Raw genomic sequence first — 21,876 nt, forward strand, 5'->3', positions numbered from 1 at the left:
GGTAGGGGATGAGGCAATGGCTGTCAGGCAAGTAATGTACAAGTACATTTGTCGGGAAAAGTAGGGATACCAATCTCGCATGCAGGGTTGTACTGAATTATTTTTTTTCTGTCTTTCATACCTGTCTACTGTTTCCTGCATTAGCAATGTAGCAACAGGAACTGATGATAAAAGGCTGCATTCATTCACATCATCATTTTCTGCTGCAATGTGCAATGCACAAAAACCCATAGCGCCCTCTCTCCATGACTAGGCTACAGAAACCTTTCCATGGCTTCCCCCAGGCACTTCACATGCCCTAGTTCAGTCCAATTACAGCATGTCACTCCCAGCATACCACTTTGTTCTAATTCACTCAATCCCTTCTATGCCTTTCAACCTCCTCCATGTTCAAACCCTGATCACTCAAAATCTTTTTCACTCCATCCTTCCATCCCCATTTTGGTCTCCCCTTCTCCTTGTCCCAGCTGCTTCATACACATATATCCTCTCAATTAACTTCTTACCCATTCTGTCCATACGTCTAAACTATTGCTGCACAACCTCTTCAGCTCTCTCAACCACACTCTTCTTATTACCACACTTCCTTCTTACCCTAATTACCGCTTACTCAAGCAAACCATTTCACACCACTCCTTGTTCAAACATTTCACTTCCAACAAAAAAAGGCAACGTCACACATCCTTGATGCAGGCCCATCTTTGCCACAAACTACTCGTCCTCTTCCCTCCACAAGCCTTACTCTATGAATAAAAGTTCCTTACTGCATTCAGTAACTTACCAATTACCCCATACACCCCTGGTATCTTCCATCTATACAGCATGAGATAGAGAATGTTCAAGAGATGGAGCCACAAGAGTGCAAAAATCACTCTCCATACAATGCAATGTAAAAAAAAAAAAAAAAAAAAAAAAAAAAAAAAAAAAAAAAAAAAACACCAAGGTCTATTAGAGTTTCTGGGAAATAATGTGTGAAGGGCAGAGATAGTAAAATTATTAAGATGTACACTGGGTCAAAATGATATAAAGAAGAGCTTAACAATACCAAAAAGAGGAGGAAAAAGGGGGGAAAAAAAATCTGACATATCTAGTGACATCTCAATTCACAATTTCATATACTGTAAACATGAACATCTTAAAACTATTAAATACAAGCAATCATCCACCACAAAACTTTCATTCTAAGCCTGTAGTAACCACATACTTAAAACAATTTCAAGGCTAACCTTTCCAGCCATGGAACGAAGAGACTGATCAGCTCTCGACAATTCCTCTTTTAGGGAACTAACGTTCTGCTGAAGGTTGTTTTCCTTCCGCCAATGTTCACTGAAAACAAAAAAATCACAAAGTTTAGCCTGACTTCCAGAGCATATCACTGTTTAGTCAGCTTCATAAAAAGTGACACAACCCATGACATAAACCTAGAGCAAACTAACCAATGACTTGGTTAATATTAAATGAAATTCTACACCACTCCCAACTTTCATTATTTCATAATCTGATACTTAATTCTCGAAAATTCAATTATCATATGTAATTATGCAATTATTACATGAAACTTTTCTGGGAAAAAATCCCTGTATCATACAACTCCTGAGGAAAAATCGACCAAAATGCAAGACAACAGTATTTACAGCATTAAAAACCTAGGGTCACACAAACTAATAATAATAATAATCAAAAACTACATGGAGAAATAGCCTAACAAGCAAACAAGCAAAATTTAAACATGCTATATACAAAGCTGAAAAGCACACATCACATGAAGAGATTAAGAAGCTGAGGCAGCTGGAAAGGAAAGTTAAATAAGATCAGTAACAAGATACTGAAGGGTATACGTGTAAACATTATCATTCTACTCAGAGACAAAACATTAAAAATAAAAAAACAATTCATCATATCATAACACTGAACAGCCACACACATGTAACTACAACAAATACATTTAAATTAAATAATAACTAATATGCTGTAACAGGACGGTCTAATCAATAAAAGCAATAAAAAGTAAACCTCTGTTCATGACTTAGGCCCCGCTGTAATTCCTCCATCTGGCAAAGAACTTCCCAACTAGACTGAGACAGTTCCCACATCTCGTTGACCTTATCAGACATTTCCTAAGAAAAAGCAAAGCATCTGGGATATACAAGCATATCATAATGAATATTACTGAAAGCCATGCAGGAAAAATATCAATGGGTTGTGAAATTCAGCTGTACAAATAAAAAAAAAAAAAAAAAAAAAAAAAAGCACATCACAAGGAACAGCATTGTACAAAAAATATAAAAAAATACAAATTAAATTAATATACCTAGAAAGCAAGTATAAAAATGTTTTCCTACTGCAATCAAACAATTCACTGGGATCTCCTTCACAACCTTTACCTGCAGTCATTGTGGAATAACAAGCTTGGAGTACAAGTCATCGATAGGTCATTTTATTAACTAAAAAGACTGTAAAACTAATGCTCAAATCAAACTGGCTTCCTACAATGTGAGGTGAAGAATAATATCTTGTCAGACTAAGTAATTCAAGACAATCTTTGATTATTCTGAAAATGATACATTTCACTGAGAATATATGAAAAGGAAATGTCTTGAAAATGATGATTTCTATATCCTGAGGTCAAGGAAAGTTGAAAGGAGAGTAAACTTAGTGTTGGACAAACAGATAGGGTTGATGGATGAAATGTGTAGATGGCTATAATCATAGTTAACTATCTTCAAGTTACTGTGTAAGAGAATGAAAAAAGAACAGTCTGGGTTAGCTTTGGAGTCTGGTGTGACCAGAAAGACAACCAGGGGAAAGTTATTCTAACTAATACATTACAGTGAGCAGCTTGATCTATCTATCTATCTCTCTGACAACTGTTCCCTTACGGAACCCTCACCGGGGTTGCCACATATGTCTCCATAACTGTTGAACTCCAGTGCTGCTTCTAAGCCTTTAGTACCTCACCCTTAACAGGCCACCTCTTTCAGTGTTTTAAGAGGCTACTACCTAATGTTCCTACCAACTACTTCTGCATTGTGTCAACCTAATATTCCTGCCTAATGTTACAACCTTTTACCTAATGCTTCTACCTACTACTTCCAACAAATGTTTCTGCCTAAAACTCCTTTATAATGTTCCTACTTACTACTTCTATCTATAGCCCCTGACATTTGGCCAAAAGTCAGAGCTACTGCAAAATACTTGCCATTGGAAAATCTAGAGTTGCTATGAATGAGTTGTGCAAGTTAAGTGTTGTTAACTGTTAATTGTGTGGTACAGGCAGAAAGAAAAGAGCTAACTGGGTCAAAGGAGTGCAAGCTGACAACTAGTGAAGCACTAGCTCACTTTGCAGAGATAACTAACCCTCCAAATAATCAGGCTGGCAGTAGCAGTAATATTCCTCCCTGGTAGGTGGCTGCCTCCCAACTACTATCTACAACTTGAAGAAGGGTAAAAATTCCAGAGGGTATAACTGACACTATAAAGAAAATGTAAGTGAAAAATATGGGATACATATTATATTCTAATGTAAAGGAAACACTACTCACACATGATACATACCAAGTTCTATTCATCTATATATTTGACACCAGTTCACTTCAGAACTCCAAGAGGGATGACCACGACAAAACTCTCTATTACTGGTGAACTCCTGTGCAGTTTCTTAGCCTTTAGTGCCTCACCCTGAACTGGCCACTGGCAGAGAGCCAAAGGACAACTTTATCGCAGTGTTTCCAGGGGATCCTTTTGCCTTTCATTGTAGTTCACACATTCCTTGCCTAAATTTTTCTTATGAAGAGCTTCTGAATTTTCTCTAATTTGTTAATTTCTATTTGTTTTGCTGGTGACCATATCACAAAGTAGTATTAAATTTTCCTTCTTATCCATATACTAAACATTTTCATTAAAAGGTTTCTATCTCTCTAAGTAAAAATTTTCAGGTCAAATCAATCATTACTTGGCACAATAGTGTTAATTTCCAATACGTTTTCTGAATTCTAGTTTCTCAATTATGATGACAACTGAAACTTTTACATTTATTTCACTTCTATCACTCTATGTAGTGCCCTTCTATAACACCTCTAATGTCATCATTTTTACTTAATTTTTTCTTTCATCTGTTTGCCATTCCCTAAATTGATGAGTTAGCACTAAGAACAAAGAAATAGAATCATTTGCTCACATAAACTCACTAGCTGTCACTGGGAATGCACCAAAAATAGAGCCCCCTATCTACAACTAGGCCCCACAGATCATTCCATGGTTTCCTCCAGGCACTTTGTATGCCCTGGTTTAGTCCACTGTTAGCACATCATCCCCAGTATACCACATTACACCAATTCACTCTATCCCATGCATATCTTACACCTTCATACATGTTCAAGCCCCAACCATGACACCACCATACATCCAAGCCAGAGACCAATTTTTACCCGGAAACACTCACCCTCCCTTGTACCTAATCATACAAATGCCTTACTATCTTGATAAAAACACTCTGTGTTTCCAATAGCTTTCCTTCAACATCTTATATTCATGACAACTTCTACAATGCATCTCTAGCAACTCTTATCATGTTTTCTCCAGATCCTTAAATGCCATCAAAAAATTCTTGTTTACCTAAGCATTTCTCACTTTTCAAAGCAAATACCCAATGCTCACACCCTCACCAACTCCAAAAACAACAAGGTTCTTCCCCAGTCTAATGCCTCTGCACCATCCTATCAATCCCAATACTTCCATATAACTTACCAATTACACATAACAAACTTGTAACTGGGAAGCATGCAATGATACATCCCATCCCTAAGAAGGGTGACCATTCTGATCCCTCTAACTATTGTCCTGCTCCTTTGACATCTATTGTTTCCATCCTCAACTCCCATATACTTAAACACCTCGAAAATCACAGTCTTCTTTCTAATCACCAGTATGGCTTCTGTAAGGCGAGATCCACTGGTGATATTATTTTTTATCTTACTAATGTCTGGTCATCAACCCTAAAAGATTTTGAGGAGTTATGTGTAGTTACCCTTGACATAGTCAAGGCTTCTGGCAGGGAGTGGCACTGGGATCTCATCTCTAAGCTCCCCTATTTCAACTTCCCTCCCTCACTTTGCTCCTTCATATCTAGCTTCCTCTCTGGCCAATCTATCTCTGTGGTTGTTGATGGATCAGCCTCCACTCTTTTCTCTATCAATAGTGGTGTCCCTCAAGGTTCTGTCCCGTCCCCTACACTTTTTCTCCTTTTTTTTAACGAGTTCCTCTCACCCATTAATAATCCAATGCATTCATATGCTGACAACTCAACAATGCATTCATCCACATCCTTTAATTCTACTCCCTCTTCTCGCACCTGATCTGTATTTTATCTTGACACAGATTCCTCAGTAAACTCAGACTTGGACAGGATGTCTCAGTGGGGAAGTCAAAGACCTAGTTTCTATCCATCTCTCTACCGAAAACTTCTCAACTCGTCTCTCCTTTGACAGTTATGTAATTCCACCTCTTGACTCAATGAACAAACTTGGTATTACTGTAACATTCACTCCTTGGAAACCCCACATTACAGGAAGAGGTAAGTCTGCCTTTAAGAAACTGGGTGCCCTGTTTAGATATCGAAACTTCTCTTCTGAAGTTGCTCCTTTTGTACAAGGGACTGATTCATCCTTGTATATAGTACTGCTCTAACATTTGGAGTGGTTCTAGCTCTGTTTGCTTACTTGATAGAGTTGAGATAAAAGCTGTCTAACATAAATGTCCTGGCTAACTTCCAGACCCCTTTGCCCTATGCCGCAATGTTGGTTCATTTTTCCTCTTCTATAGGTATTACTTTAGTTTTTGCTCCTGAGAACCGGCTGCTTGTGTGCCCCCACCACTAGCTAAACCATGCAACACTTAGAAAGCTGCTGTGTCACATGATTATAATGTGGTCATCGGCATCTTAAGGGTTGGCCATTTTGATACCAGCTTCTTTCCCTACATGTCGAAGCTTTGGAACTCACTAACTTCTCATATCTTTCCCAATACCTATGACCTGGCTCATTTCAAAAGATTGGTCTTTCACTTCCTCTAAAACTCATGAATATCTTCCTTTGTCTTTTCTTCTTTTTTTTTCATAATTCTCTCTAATCTAAATTATGACCCAGCCTTGATGCAGACTTTTGCCCATGACTGGAGCTGATGATACAGCACTAGTGGCTGATTCGGGTGAGAGACTGCAGAAGCTGGTGATTGAGTTTGGTAAAGTGTGTGAAAGAAGAAAGCTGAGAGTAATGTGAATAACAGCAGGGTTATTAGGTACAGTAGGGTTGAGGGACAAGTCAATTGGGAAGTAAGTTTGAATGGAGAAAAACTGGAGGAAGTGAAGTGTTTTAGATATCTGGGAGTGGATTTGGCAGCGGATGGAACCATGGAAGCGAAAGTGAATCAGAGGGTGGGGGAGGGGGCGAAAGTTCTGGGAGCGCTGAAAAATGTGTGGAAGTTAAGAATGTTATCTTGGAAAGCAAAAATGGGTATGTTTGAAGGAAAGTGATTGGTTCTCAGTGAATGTTGGTGTGTGGCAGGGGTGTGTGATGTCTCCATGGTTGTTTAATTTGTTTATGGATGGGGTTGTTAGGAAGGTGAATGCAAGAGTTTTGGAAAGAGGGGCAAGTATGCAGTCTGTTGTGGATGAGAGAGCTTGGGAAGTGAGTCAGTTGTTGTGCACTGATGATACAGCGCTGGTGGCTGATTCGGGTGAGAAACTGCAGAAGCTGGTGACTGAGTTTGGTAAAGTGTGTGATAGAAGAAAGCTGAGAGTAAATGTGAATGAAAGCAAGGTTATTAGGTACAGTAGGGTTGAGGGACAAGTCAGTTGGGAGGTAAGTTTGAATGGAGAAAAACTGGAGGAAGTGAAGTGTTTTAGATATCTGGGAGTAGATTTGGCAGCGGATGGAACCATGGAAGCAGAAGTGAATCATAGGGAGGGGGAGGGGCCGAAAGTTCTGGGAGCATTGAAACGTGTGGAAGTCGAGAACGTTATCTTAGAAAGCATCCATAAACAAATTAAATAACCATGGAGACATCACACATCCCTGCTGCAAACCTACATTCACTGAGAACCAATCACTTTCCTCTTCCTACACGTACACATGACTTACATCCTCGATAAAAACTTTTCACTGCTTCTAACAACTTGCCTCCCACACCATACATTCTTAATACCTTCCACAAAGCATCTCTATCAACTCTATCATATGCCTTCTCCTTCTCCAGATCCATAAATGCTACATACAAATCCAGTTGCTTTTCTAAGTATTTCTCACATACATTCTTCAAAGCAAACACCTGATCCACACATCCTAATCTGATGCTCTGTACATGCCTTCACCCTCTCAATCAATACCCTCCCATATAATTTACCAGGAATACTCAACAAACTTATACCTCTGTAATTTGAGCACTCACCTTTGTCCCCTTTCCCTTAGTACAATGGCACTATGCAAGCATTCCGCCAATCCTAAGGCACCTCACCATGAATCATATACATTAAATAACCTTACCAACCAGTCAACAATACAGTCACCCCCTTTTTTAACAAATTCCACTGCAATGCCATCCAAACCCGCTGCCTTGTCGGCTTCCATCTTCCGCAAAGCTTTTACTACCTCTTCTCTGTTTACCAAATCATCCTCCCTAACCCTCTCACTTTGCACACCACCTCGACCAAAACACCCTATATCTGCCACTCTATCATCAAACACATTCAACAAACCTTCAAAATACTCAATCCATCTCCTTCTCACATCACCACAACTTGTTATCACCACCCCATTAGCCCTCTTCACTGAAGTTCCCATTTGTTCCCTTGTCTTACGCACTTTATATACCTCCTTCCAAAACATCTTTTTATTCTCCCTAAAATTCAATGATACTCTCTCACCCCAACTCTCATTTACCCTCTTTTTCACCTCTTGCACCTTTCTCTTGACCTCCTGCCTCTTTCTTTTATACATCTCCCACTCATTTGCATTATTTCCCTGCAAGAGTTTTGGAAAGAGGGGCAAGTATGCAGTCTGTTGGGGATAAGAGAGCTTGGGAAGTGAGTCAGTTGTTGTTCGCTGATGATACAGCGCTGGTGGCTGATTCATGTGAGAAACTGCAGAAGCTGGTGACTGAGTTTGGTAAAGTGTGTGAAAGAAGAAAGCTGAGAGTAAATGTGAATAAGAGCAAGGTTATTTGGTACAGTAGGGTTGAGGGTCAAGTCAATTGGGAGGTAAGTTTGAATGGAGAAAAACTGGAGGAAGTGAAGTGTTTTAGATATCTGGGAGTGGATTTGGCAGCGGATGGAACCATGGAAGCGGAAATGAATCATAGGGTGGGGGAGGGGGCAAAAATTCTGGGAGCCTTGAAGAATGTGTGGAAGTCGAGAACATTATCTCGGAAAGCAAAAAAGGGTATGTTTGAAGGAATAGTGGTTCCTACAATGTTGTATGGTTGCGAGGCGTGGGCTATGGATAGAGTTGTGCACTGGAGGGTGGATGTGCTGGAAATGAGATGTTTGAGGACAATATGTGGTGTGAGGTGGTTTGATCAATTAAGTAATAATTGGGTAAGAGAGATGTGTGGTAATAAAATGTGTGTGGTTGAGAGAGCAGAAGAGGGTGTTTTGAAATGGTTTGGGCACATGGAGAGAATGAGTGAGGAAAGATTGACCAAGAGGATATATGTGTCGGAGGTGGAGGGAACGAGGAGAAGTGGGAGACCAAATTGGAGGTGGAAAGATGGAGTGAAAAAGATTTTGTGTGATCGGGGCCTGAACATGCAGGAGGGTGAAAGGAGGGCAAGGAATAGAGTGAATTGGATGGATGTGGTATACCGGGGTTGACGTACTGTCAGTGGATTGAATCAGGGCATGTGAAGCGTCTGGGGTAAACCATGGAAAGCTGTGTAGGTATGTATATTTGCGTGTGTGGACGTATGTATATACATGTGTATGGGGGTGGGTTGGGCCATTTCTTTCGTCTGTTTCCTTGCGCTACCTCGCAAACGCGGGAGACAGCGGGAAAAAAAAAAAAAAAAGCCTTTATACAGAGGCACTACACACACATCCCACCAATCCGCAGGCATGATCCATACATACAATGAAAATTCTAACTAACTAATGAACAATATGGTCACCTCCTCAAAAAATTCAATTGTGATGCTGTCCATTTCAGCTGCTTTACAAATTTCATTGTAAAGAAGGCTTTCACTGCCTCTCATCTTTTAACCAAACATCTACCTGACCTAAATTCCCCATATATAACACCTATCCACCTCTCATCTTTTAACCAAACCATTTACCTGACCTAAATTCCCCATATATAACACCTATCATCAAAAGCAATCAACAATCCTTCAAAATACTCATTCTATCTCCCCTTCACTTCATCACTGCCTGTTGCCACTTCTCCATTTGCTCCCTTCACCAATGTTCCATTTCTTCTATTGTTTTTGTCACACAATCAACTTCCTCCCAAAATAATTTTCTTATTTTCCCTTAAAAAAAAACTGTTTTGGAAGGAGGTTAACAATGTGAAAAATGAGTGAATAATGGTGAAGGGGGTAAATACAAAGATGGTAAGAGAGAGTGGTGATGCAAAGAGATGGAGTATTTTGAAAGACTGACGAACATGTTTGATGACAGGGTGGTAGATGTAATGTTTGGGTCAGGGAGGTATGTGTAGTGAGAGAGTCAAGGCAAGTGGTTTGGTGAAAAGAGTGGTGGTGGTAAAAGCTTTGTGTATGATGACATGTGGCAAGGCAGCTGGAGTGGATGGCATTGCAGTTGAATTTCTTAAAAGAGTGGGGAGCCTATGTTGCTGAGTGGTTGGTCAGGGTTTTCAATGAATGTATAGATCACAGTGGGGTGAGTAACAACCAGGAGAATGGATGTTTAGTGCCACAATAAAAAGGTAAATGTTCAAAGAACAAAAGTATAAGTATCTTGAGTAAATTTGTTATGTTGTAAGGAAGAGAAGTGACTGAGAGGTGTGTTGGCATGGACAAAGCATAAGATTGGGGAGGGGTAATGAGGTTTCAGGAGTGGAGTATGTGTGGATAGGTAGTTCTTATGAAGATTGTGTGAAAAAATACTTAAGGAAACATAAAGATTTGTATGTGGAATTTAGGAATCTGGAGAAAGCATATGATTGGGTTGCTAGAGATGCTTTGTGGAAGAAGTTATGAAGGAAAGCTATAGGCAGTGGCATTTTTATCAAGAGTGCAAAGGAGTTTGCATGAGCTGGCAGACAAAAGTGGGTGGTTTCAGGGGAAGACGGGTCCATAACAAATGTGTGTTATGTCATCATCGCTCTTTAATTTCCTTATGGATGGTGTGGTGAGGGAGGTAAATGCAAGGGCCATGGAGAGAGGCAGGTATACAGTCTGTATGGGGTGTTGTGTGCTGATGAAAAAACACTGGTGGCATATTTGTATGATAAATTGCATAATTTAGTGCCCGAGTGTGGGAATGCATGCAAAAGGAGAAAGTTGAGAATATATGTGAATCAAAGCAAGATAATGCTTAGCTGTGCAGAGAGGTTAGTCTGGGTAGGACTTTGAATGATAAAAATTTGAAGGAAGTGAAGTGCCTTAGATACCTGGGAGTACACGACAGCAAATGGCAACATGAAAGTGAAGGATAGTCACCGAGTGGGTAAGGGGATGAAAATTCTGGGAGCATTAAGGAAAGTCTAGAGAGTTTGCTAACTCGATGCAAAAATGGGTATGTTTGAAGGTTCAGCAGTCCTGTTGCTGTTGTATGGAGTCGAGGCATGGGGATATAAATGAGATGCATGGAATGGGTGACTGTGTAGGAAACGAGATGATTGAAAACAACTTCCCATGTGAAGAGGGTTTATCGAGTATGTAACGACACGGTAAGAGAGGTGTGGTAATAAGAAAAGTATGGAACAACAGGGTAAGAGAGGTGTGGTAATATGGAAAGTATGGTTGATGAACATGAAGGTGGCTGAAAGGTTTGGACATATGGACAGAATGAGTGAGGAGAGGTTGACAAAAAGGATATATAAGTCAAAAGTAGAGGGGACATGGAAAAGGAGGAGAACAGACAGGACATGGAAGGACTGAGTGAATAAAATTTTGAGTGTCTGGGACACAGAAGAGTACACTAGATACAGTGGGGCAATGGGCTGTCAATGGACTAAACTATAGAACATGAAGCACCCTGGTTGAAGATTGGGAGCTGTGGTTTCAGTGTATAACTCATTACAGCAAAAGAATGGGTATGACCAAAGGAGTCCATTTCTTTGTCTGTTTGCAGAGCTACCTAACTAGGGCAGAAAAAGACAAAAACAAGCATGAAAGAAACGAAAAATTCTCATGGCTATGCTCTGTGTATTCTTTCGGGAAGGGATGTTATGTGAATGGGTTGGAGATGCTTCCTGCATGGAGGACGGATTATTGCAGTGTGTGTGTGGATCTTCTTTAACATGTGCTAGAGTTGGTTTACTGTGAGTCTGGCAGTTCTTTGCACTGACGGAGTCCCAATATGTAGTTTGCTTTTCAGTGATTGGGTTGGTGATGGTATTATTAAACAGTATGGATTTATTCTCTTATTTCTATTCATGGTGTGTGGTTCTGTCTAAGCTGGTTTCTTTGTTTTCATTGGTGCATAACTTCTGAGATGTTTGGGCTATATTTCTTCTCATATCCTTGTGGTATGGGCTTTTTTGCTGGCCTGGTTTGAGATGATGACGTGTGAGACAAAATGATTTAGGAATGGGGAACCATCTATGATGAAAATTTGGAGCTTTGTTTCCATGTACTGAACAAAAGTTTACCTGTCTGCCTTGCTGTAGTTAATCTTTAAGTTTGCTTTCCTGAAGTTCATTTCTAAGTCTTTTTGATATGCATGTGGATTAGGTTGGCCAGGTGGAATATTGTCAAGATGGGCAAGTGATCACAGGGCACTTCTTGAAGTGTGCTTTTGGTGAGCAAAAGGTGATTTCTGGTGTGGTCAGCTGCTGTAGGTGGTGCGTTGGAAGTCTGGCTAGCTGGTTACATGGGTTGAAGTCACTGATAGGTTGAAGTTAGTTTATGAACAGTTCACCACAGAGATCTTGGGCATGATTGTTGAGTATGGGATGGAACACACTGAAATCTTCACTAGTTCAAATGTTGGTTAAGCCAGTCAGGTTTTGTAGTTAGGGAGTACAAAAGAAGTGGCATATGGATGGGGGAGGCAAGCAGGCATTGATTATATTGGACTTAGTGCTGTGAACTTTTATTCTCATGGATTGTTTCAAAGATGTTCATCATTGTCTGTGAGCTGTTTTTGTACTTGATGCAATTACCAATCTGTACTGTAAGGAGAGAGAGTTTCACATTCATGGGGCCCAGTCTCTTTAACACTTTACTATCATATGACCTTCTGAATATTTGTATGCTTTCTGCATTAACCATGTCCTTAGGCAATCTGTGCCATTCATCCACCACTATTATACTGTAAATGTATTTCTTAACATCCTTATTCACTGGTTTCTAACTTAATTTAATGTTATGTCCTCTGGTTGTTTTATTGCTACACATCTCAAAAAACTGTCCATTGTCCATTCCGTCAATCTCTTTTAAAAATCTTGAAGGTTGTGATCAGGTCACCCCTCAGTCTTCCATCTTCCAGGATGGGTATATCTAAAGTCTCCAAATTTTTCCTGTAGCTTAGCTCTTTTAATTCTCTGACCATCTTTGTAACCCTACTATGGATCTTCTCTATACAAACTCCATGTGCTTCTTTAGGCACAGTGACCAAACGTGAGAAGCATATTCTAGTTTTGGCCTTATGCAAGATATCAATGGTTTACTAAATATTTCTTTATCCATATACTTAAAAGCTATCTTTATATTTTCCGGAACAGTTTTTCTCCTTAACTATTCTTCTAAAATGGGAGTCTCGCACCAGGTTATGGACAATATCTCCTCCTGGATCCCTCTCACACAGAACCCTGAAGCTTATTTCCTACTAGGTATTAATCATATTAATGCTGCCTTTCGCTCTGTCCCATTCTTACTACTTCTCCTTACTATCCCAAATTTCTTTGGGTTACATTTCATGAACCACATTCCAGGCAAACTTTGAAGTACTGTAAGCAAGCCATTTCCTACAGGCCTGATGCACACTACAGCTCCACTCACAGGATGCTCTCGCTCAACTCACAGCCATGGTGGGTAATGCACACTCACTGCTCTGCTCACCTACTGGTACACTCATGCTCAACAATAGTCATCCCAATCCACTCTTGTTGGTGGCTGTCTAGTGTCAGTGCATCTGGTAGTGGGAGAAGATAGATTTTTCCTCTTCTGAGTGGGATATGATTGCCATAGCCCTGGACAAAGAGGAAGAAGAAACAAACAAACAAAATAGGAAAGGGAGAACTTGGCTGCTTCCATCCAATGTTGGAGAAGAAAACTGAGGAGGAATTTCACAACTTCTTTCATAAATCGACATGACTGGATTTTTTGGCTTCATAGGGAAGGATGGAGAGACAGCCTTCCACCTCACTGATGACTGGGACAAGACTGAAGCAAGACCATTGGATAATGCACATGGTCACTCTAACTCCGGTCACGATCCGCTCAAAGTATCTTTAAGATGATCGTTGCTTGTGCATGATCCGAGCAAAAGCGAACTGTGAGTGATAGTGTGCACGCCCCCAATGAAATATATCACTGTGTAGTTGTAGAGAGGTTGGAGGGGGAATTTGGATACAAGTATAATTTCTTGGATGTGGCCTATGTGGAAGCTATGTTAATGGAGTTGGTTGAGTATTTCTGTGTGTGTGTATTCCTGACGCCATTAATACTAAGTTGCAGAATGTTTACACTGTTGCTGGAGTTCAGGGTAGTAGGGTTTGTTTGTGAAGAATAAGAACAAGTGTTTTGTGCTGCTGTTTCTTGAACATTTGTGCTGATGATGAGGGTGATTGTTAGATGGTTTTGGGAGCTACTATCTGAGTGACTAGTAAATACACACCCAATCCTCTCAGATATCATCCATGGATGAGTCTTGTGCAGCGGAGGTGGTGCCACTGGGAGCAGTCAGAGCATATGACGAAATGGTGCTTTTTGGTGACAGGCATTTGGCACTATAGGCAGAGGTACACTGGTTGTCAAGGGTTAGGGTTAATGTCACCAACTTCCATTAGCAACTGGGAGATGATGACCCAGTCATCATCTCCCAGTACTAAAAAAATGTGCGTGTAAAATGTTTGAGTAGAGACATGCAAATGAGACCAATGTTTGTTTGTTTCTGACATTATCTTGCTTGAGCAAAAAAGACAATTCAGGGGAAGAGGGAAGGGAATTTTATAACCTGGAATTAGTAAGAATTTTCCTTCTACAGATTACACAATCTGATAAATCCTTTAAAGGCAATAAGGAAAACATAGCTTTTAATAACAGTAATGTACAAAGTAAAGCTTAAATACTTACCTTATGAGCATAAACAGAACAGCAATCAAAACTAATACAAATACAAATTGAAACATGTTATAATCCATGTAAATCAATTAAAGCGCATACTTAGAAAACATGCAAGTACACAAAGGGGATGTATAATGAACAACCATATCAAGAACAGCACTGTAAAGCACACTAATGCAAAAAAATCAACATAAACAGCAGTGAAAGAATACAGATGCATGTAAGCTTAAAGCCATATTCTTTAAACCAGAAAATTAGCACATCTCCAGCAGGCTATCGAAATGCACATGCGCAATCATATGACCAAATGCCCTTCTTACTTTCGCTCACTCTGTAACTGGTCTTTTCTCTTCTTCATTTCATAAAACACTTTGTTGTGCTCATCGATACTCTGTCTGTAGTTCTCTGTGTCTGAAGATAGTTCCTGTAATAAGTAATACTGGATTATTACACAACCTCAAGCTCCTGCACCAACTAAAGCATATTTAGCAACAGCAAACTTACCAGATGTTTGAAAGGTTCACTGTATGTCTGGATGGTATATTTCTTAAACAAATACTCCAAATAAATGTATATAAAAAGGAGAGTATGTCTTAAAGGACTTGCAATTTTTCATTTTGTCACTAACAAGATTACCCACTAACCTTTCCTATATAAAATACTTCTAATGTATGACATTAGCAACAAGTACATACAATTCTGCACCTCTTTTGTTAAACTCAAAATAAGCCTGTGTTAACTTTTAAGTATGTCAAAAGCACCACCGCACTTTTCAATTGATAACCATGAAGTCCGACAACAATAATTACTTTAAAAAAATAAGCCAAAACACTGTAATTAAAACCCTGTAGTCCAGCGAAGATCATTACTTTACACAAAATAAGACAAAACACTGTAATTTATGCGAGACCATTTTCAACAAGGTACCTAACAAAAATAATTACAGCTTTCAATATGCCAAGATGCAATGCTCATAATCATGATATGCCTCATGCTATAACACAATGTGTACCTTCAATCAATTACCAACTCCCTGTTCAATGAAAAAGGACAAGGTTCATATACCCGTTACATCATTATACAAAAACACTCTCCATCCATGCCCAATGTGGTATGTGAAACTTGGGCTTTCACACTTATAAAAAAGTTATTTCATTGTGTCCAATCCTTAATCATTACTGAAAAACTGAACCTGATCAATTTTCTCACTAAACCTATAAAAATCTTGTGATATACCTTGTCCTCAATACATCTGTGCTACAATATATCTTTTCAGTCAACCAATCATTGGCCATAAATTCAAGAGGGCCAAATTTTCCAAAAAGATATTCATCAAAACCTTTCCAGTAACTTCATAACACTAACTTCTTAAATCTACATTCTTCATCCTATCTACCTCAAAATTCCATCTATAGTACACAAATTTTCCATCTCTATTGCTCTGATCCTGTACCTACCCTAGTCCATACACTTGAGTTTCAAAGCCATACATCAGCACTGGGAAAAGTACTTCATCTAAGCTTCTTTAACACCTCTAACACTACACAGTAATTTTTTCTTAACACTACACAGCAATTTTTTCTATCTAACTGTGCTAGAATTTTTGTGCATCTCCAATCTTTATCCCTTGCATCACTCATTTTCAACTTAAACTTTCCCACAACAATCCATTATAAACTTTACTCCCAAATACACCTGGTCCCCACAAACTGATGACCCACTTATTAAGTGTTAATGAAAATTAATAAAATAATGTAGAGAAAAAAAGTGAACAGCAGCAAAAGAGCAACTGCTCGTGAGAGATAATTTCCTACCAAGTGGGTATTTCCGTCGATGCATATAACGCTTTCGGTAATTTAGGTTTTTCACCAATATGGAATCCACAACATTCATAGTAAACAAAAATAATTATCTGCTCAAAATGTAATGCACTAATCCCATGGGTCAGGATGAAGGCAGTGGTTAAGTAGCAGATAATTGGTGGGCCATCCCTCCCTCCCTCCTACTTAAGGTGACGGTACAATCCCAATTCTAAAGTTGCAAAATTCTTTATATCAAATTCATATAAAAATAGTAATGAATTAATAAAGTAAACCCTTTATCTAACAGACCCCAAGATAGCAAATTTCAGATTTAACTGACCAGGCAAACAATAATACATTAATAAATAAGAGCCTAAAAAATAAAAAAAAATCTCAAATGCTGCACCATGCACAGTATATAGCACACTTGTTTTTGGTCTCAGTCTGCCTTAAGCTATCATGCAGTAAGGTTGTATACCAAATTGTGACTCTATTCATTAAATAATTTAGCAATACTTACAATTCAAAATGGCATCAAGTGACAGAGGAGTCAAAAGAAAGCATGTGAACTGTATAATGAATTACTGTATAACGTACAAAAAATAAAAAAAAAGCCCATAGGTGTCATTCGATTTAATGGACTATCAGCATCAACGGACATCCCCTCCCCCTATTTGTCAGCTAAGTTAATGGTATACTGTACTTACAACTTTTCAGGAAAATTCTCTACTGCATCATAATAATGAAGTTTTGTAACACTTTCCTCAATGACATGGAATCGAACACATTATTAGCTAACATAATAATTTACTGTGCAAAAAGTAAACAGGCAATCCACCAAGTCCAAGATTGAATGGGAGACAAAGGTTGGCATTGGCGGAGGGGAGGAAGGCAAAGATGCAGGGATCACCTCTCAATCATTCACCCTCCTTTCCTCCTCAACTAGCTCTTGTGCTACAAATCCCACAGCTGGCTATTAATAAGTAAGTCTCTCCCCTCCTTTTAATCGTATGTTCAGCATTTGTATTTTACATTCTATCAATGGGGTTATCGGATTCCACCTACTAAAGGTTACATAGCAAGTGAAATGTTTACTTTAGTGAGGCTGTATCACTGAGGGTACAGTCTCATCAAAAACTTTCAATTTTCAAAGTTTACATTTCTCTTAGGCTGCTGGAGCTTCTGGGGGGGATGAAGGGAGGATTTCCTGGATGGAAAGATGGAGTGAAAAAGATTTTGAGTGATCAAGGCCTGAACACGCAGGAGGGTGAAAGGCGTGCAAGGAATAGAGTGAATTGGAATGATGTGGTATACCGGGGTCGACGTGCTGTCAATGGATTAAACCAGGGCATGTGAAGCGTCTGGGGTAAACCATGGAAAGTTCTGTGGGGCCTGGATGTGGAAAGGGAGCTGTGGATTCGGTGCATTATTACATGACAGCTAGAGACTGAGTGTGAACGAATGGGGCCTTTGTTGTCTTTTCCTAGCGCTACCTGACACACAAGGGGGGAGGGGATGGTTATTTCATGTGTGGCGAGGTGGCGATGGGAATGAATAGAGGCAGACAGTACGAATTAAGTACATGTGTAGCATTTATGGATCTGGAGAAGGCATATGATAGAGTTGATAGAGATGCTCTGTGGAAGGTATTAAGAATATATGGTGTGGGAGGCAAGTTGTTAGAAGCAGTGAAAAGTTTTTATCGAGGATGTAAGGCATGTGTACGTGTAGGAAGAGAGGAAAGTGATTGGTTCTCAGTGAATGTAGGTTTGCGGCAGGGGTGTGTGATGTCTCCATGGTTGTTTAATTTGTTTATGGATGGGGTTGTTAGGGAGGTAAATGCAAGAGTTTTGGAAAGAGGGGCAAGTATGAAGTCTGTTGGGGATGAGAGAGCTTTGGAAGTGAGTCAGTTGTTGTTCGCTGATGATACAGCACTGGTGGCTGATTCATGTGAGAAACTGCAGAAGCTGGTGACTGAGTTTGGTAAAGTGTGTGAAAGAAGAAAGTTAAGAGTAAATGTGAATAAGAGCAAGGTTATTAGGTACAGTAGGGTTGAGGGTCAAGTCAATTGGGAGGTAAGTTTGAATGGAGAAAAACTGGAGGAAGTGAAGTGTTTTAGATATCTGGGAGTGGATCTGGCAGCGGATGGAACCATGGAAGCGGAAGTGAATCATAGGGTGGGGGACGGGGCGAAAATCCTGGGAGCCTTGAAGAATGTGTGGAAGTCGAGAACATTATCTCGGAAAGCAAAAATGGGTATGTTTGAAGGAATAGTAGTTCCAACAATGTTGTATGGTTGCGAGGCGTGGGCTATGGATAGAGTTGTGCACAGGAGGGTGGATGTGCTGGAAATGAGATGTTTGAGGACAATGTGTGGTGTGAGGTGGTTTGATCGAGTAAGTAATGTAAGGGTAAGAGAGATGTGTGGAAATAAAAAGAGCTTGGTTGAGAGAGCAGAAGAGGGTGTCTTGAAATGGTTTGGGCACATGGAGAGAATGAGTGAGGAAAGATTGACCAAGAGGATATATGTGTCGGAGGTGGAGGGAACGAGGAGAAGAGGGAGACCAAATTGGAGGTGGAAAGATGGAGTGAAAAAGATTTTGTGTGATCGGGGCCTGAACATGCAGGAGGGTGAAAGGAGGGCAAAGAATAGAGTGAATTGGAGCGATGTGGTATACCGGCGTTGACGTGCTGTCAGTGGATTGAATCAAGGCATGTGTATGGGGGTGGGTTGGGCCATTTCTTTCGTCTGTTTCCTTGAGCTACCTCGCAAACGCGGGAGACAGTGTAAAAAAAAAAAAAAAAAAAAAAAAAAAAAAAAAAAAAAATATATATATATATATATATATATACACATACATACATTTATCATTCATCATAATTAACCGCCGTTTCCCACATTAACAAGGTAGTGCAAGGAAACAGACGAAGAATGGCCCAACCCAACCTCATGTATATACATAAATGCCCACATACGCACATATACGTATATATACACTTCAATGTATACATACACAGACATACATATAACACATGTACATATCCATACTTGCTGCCTTCATCCATTCCCATCGCCAATCCGCCACACATGAAATACCATTCCCCACCCTCCTCTCCAGTGAGGCAACGGTAGGGACAAAAAAGGCCACATTAGTTTACACTCAGCCTCTAGCTGTCATGTGTAATGCACCAAAACCACAGCTTCCTTTCCACCTCTAGCCCCACAGACCTTTCCATGGTTTACGCCAGATGCTTCACATGCGTCTGGGGTAAACCATAGGGCCTGGATCCGGAAAGGAAGCTGTGGTTTCAGTGCATTACACATGACAGATAGAGACTAAGTGTGAACGAATGTGGCCTTTCTTGGTCTTTTCCTAGCGCTACCTCACGCACGCACAGGGGGGAGGGGGTGCTGTTTCATGTGTGGTGGGGTGGCGATGGGAATGGATGAAGGCAGCAAGTACGAGTATGTAAATGTGTATTTATGCATATGTCTGTGTATGTATATGTATGTATACGTTGAAATGTATAGGTATGTGTATGTGCGTGTGTGGGCAATTACGTATATGCATGTGTATGTGGGTGGACTGGGCCATTCTTTCGTCTATTTCTTTGCACTACCTCGCTAACACGGGAGACAGCAACTAAGTATAATAAAAAAAATATAATGTAAAGAAATACAGGACTTAGTTATAAGAAAGAGTTCTGAGATTACAGACTTCTACTAATATTTACTGTATATATTTCTGTATAGTTCGAGTTTTTAAAACCAAACCAAATTTATAGGCAAAAAATAGGGGGTCGACTAATACATGGGTAATAGTTTCATTGGGCTGAAATCCGTGCATGATGGGAATGGGTAGGAACAACTTTTACCTTCAGACATAAAAACTATCTACCAGTTACTGCCGGTAAACAATGGAAACGTGCAGTGCCTTCCAAAGATGAAGCTCACCAAATTACAGTAGCCTAACTTACCTTAAAACATGCTTTCAGTAGTCAATGTTGATGTTCTTAGCTCAGATTAACTTATCATATATGGTATCAGTACCCATAGATCTTAATAAAAAAAAAAAAGTTCAATATTTCACACAACATAATAAACTACCTCAATCTCATGTTGTTTACAAAGATACACAACACACAACCAGCTATGGGGTGTTGGCACAGTTGCCACGGCAGATCTCTTGCATCATCACAGCAAGCCCAAAGTAGCCAGCCTAATGCATGGTTAGTTGCGGTATGGTAGCAGAGAAGGATGTATAAAACATAAAGTACTCATTTTCAAAAAGTTTATTTCTTTATTTGCAATTCATTTGAAACATCAATTTTTTTTACTAATATTTAAAACAAAAGAAAACTACAATAACATATTTCTGAATATTTTCATTAAAATCCATTAAAATAATTTTCCTTATCATTGTCTTCAGTACCAAACAGCTCCTCCCAGTCCTATCCTTGAACATCATCATTAGCCAAAGGATCACCAATATCTTCATCCTCAATCAATCAGTAATTAGCCTCATAATCAACAAGTAATTTTCTGTTCCATTAAGAACATTTGAAATCCCACATTTCTTAAAAGATTTCAAATATTTCTTGTCTCAGGCCTATACAATCCTATTACATAATGTTGCTAGTGATAGAGCTTGGATGCTGTCTTGTCTCCTTCCATCATCCAGTTATTCCACACCACTGTAATAGCATCTTTGAATGGTTTATGGAAACATCCAGCGATCGGACTTGCTAATCCATCAAGAATCACAGATATATCAGTGTTTTCCTTTCTAATCCTAGCACTAACACCGTCAACAAGATGCGGCTGAAACATAACCAACACAAGAAGACTTCTTTCCTTGTGCAATCCCCCTAATCAAAAGTTCCAGACTTTTTTTCTGCCATATTTGTATGCTGCCTTCATCCACCCATCCTTTCTTGTGCACGTGGATGATGATACCTTTTAGAAACATTTGCTTTGGATTTTTTTTTTTTCAAATATTACCACAGGCTTCAGCTTTGTGCCATCAACCATACATGACATGACAACTGCGAATCTTGACTTTTCATATCCAGTAGTTTTAGCTAAAACTTTTTTTCACTAACTTTATTAAATCTATTGATTGACCAGCATATCAAAATTCATGGGTGTTTAGTTTGTTTCCAATACATGAAAGTCTAAGTGCGCTCTTCTTCTGGAGTATGATCAAGAACCTATGAAATTCATTAACCTTGTCATAAAATTCTTGTTGAAGATGTAATACTTTAATTCTCCATCTCAATACAAAATCGCTTCTTTTCATAAATCTTGGTCATCAGCCATGGCTCGGCTTAAAATCTGTGGTCTAATTTCCTTGCTAGTTTAAAGGCAAAGATTCTAATTGATCCTTGGGAATCATCATATCCATTCTCTTGATTTTCAGTGACATATCTTGCCACTTCATCTTCCAACTATGGTCACTTGTTACACTTTCCCTGTTCGCACTTTTGTTTTTCAGAATATGTTAGGTTGTGCAAAGAGCTTTCTCCAGTCTAACATATTTTTCAGATACCTTAAATTTCCTAGCTGCAGCACGGTTGTTAGTCTGTTCTGCATATTCAATCACACAGACTTTGA

At 39.4% G+C, this 21,876-nt stretch overlaps 1 protein-coding gene across 5 annotated transcripts in view; it reads right to left on the bottom strand.

Annotated features, from left to right (window-relative positions):
- SMC3 (structural maintenance of chromosomes 3) overlaps positions 1-21,876 on the bottom strand; it is a 173,779-nt gene that overhangs the window by 45,617 nt on the left and 106,286 nt on the right. For 4 of the 5 annotated variants that reach the window (XM_071681293.1, XM_071681295.1, XM_071681292.1 and 1 more), the window contains 2 exons: positions 14,781-14,884; positions 1,227-1,326 (listed from right to left, as the gene is read on the bottom strand). In XM_071681293.1, the coding sequence (XP_071537394.1) occupies positions 1,227-1,326; positions 14,781-14,884 (204 nt within the window). Of the gene's footprint in view, positions 1-1,226; positions 1,327-2,013; positions 2,118-14,780; positions 14,885-21,876 lie in introns of all 5 variants that reach the window. The other variant, XM_071681294.1, reaches the window with a different exon arrangement.

This window comes from Panulirus ornatus, chromosome 32, assembly GCF_036320965.1.
Source record: "Panulirus ornatus isolate Po-2019 chromosome 32, ASM3632096v1, whole genome shotgun sequence".
Taxonomy (NCBI): domain Eukaryota; kingdom Metazoa; phylum Arthropoda; class Malacostraca; order Decapoda; family Palinuridae; genus Panulirus; species Panulirus ornatus.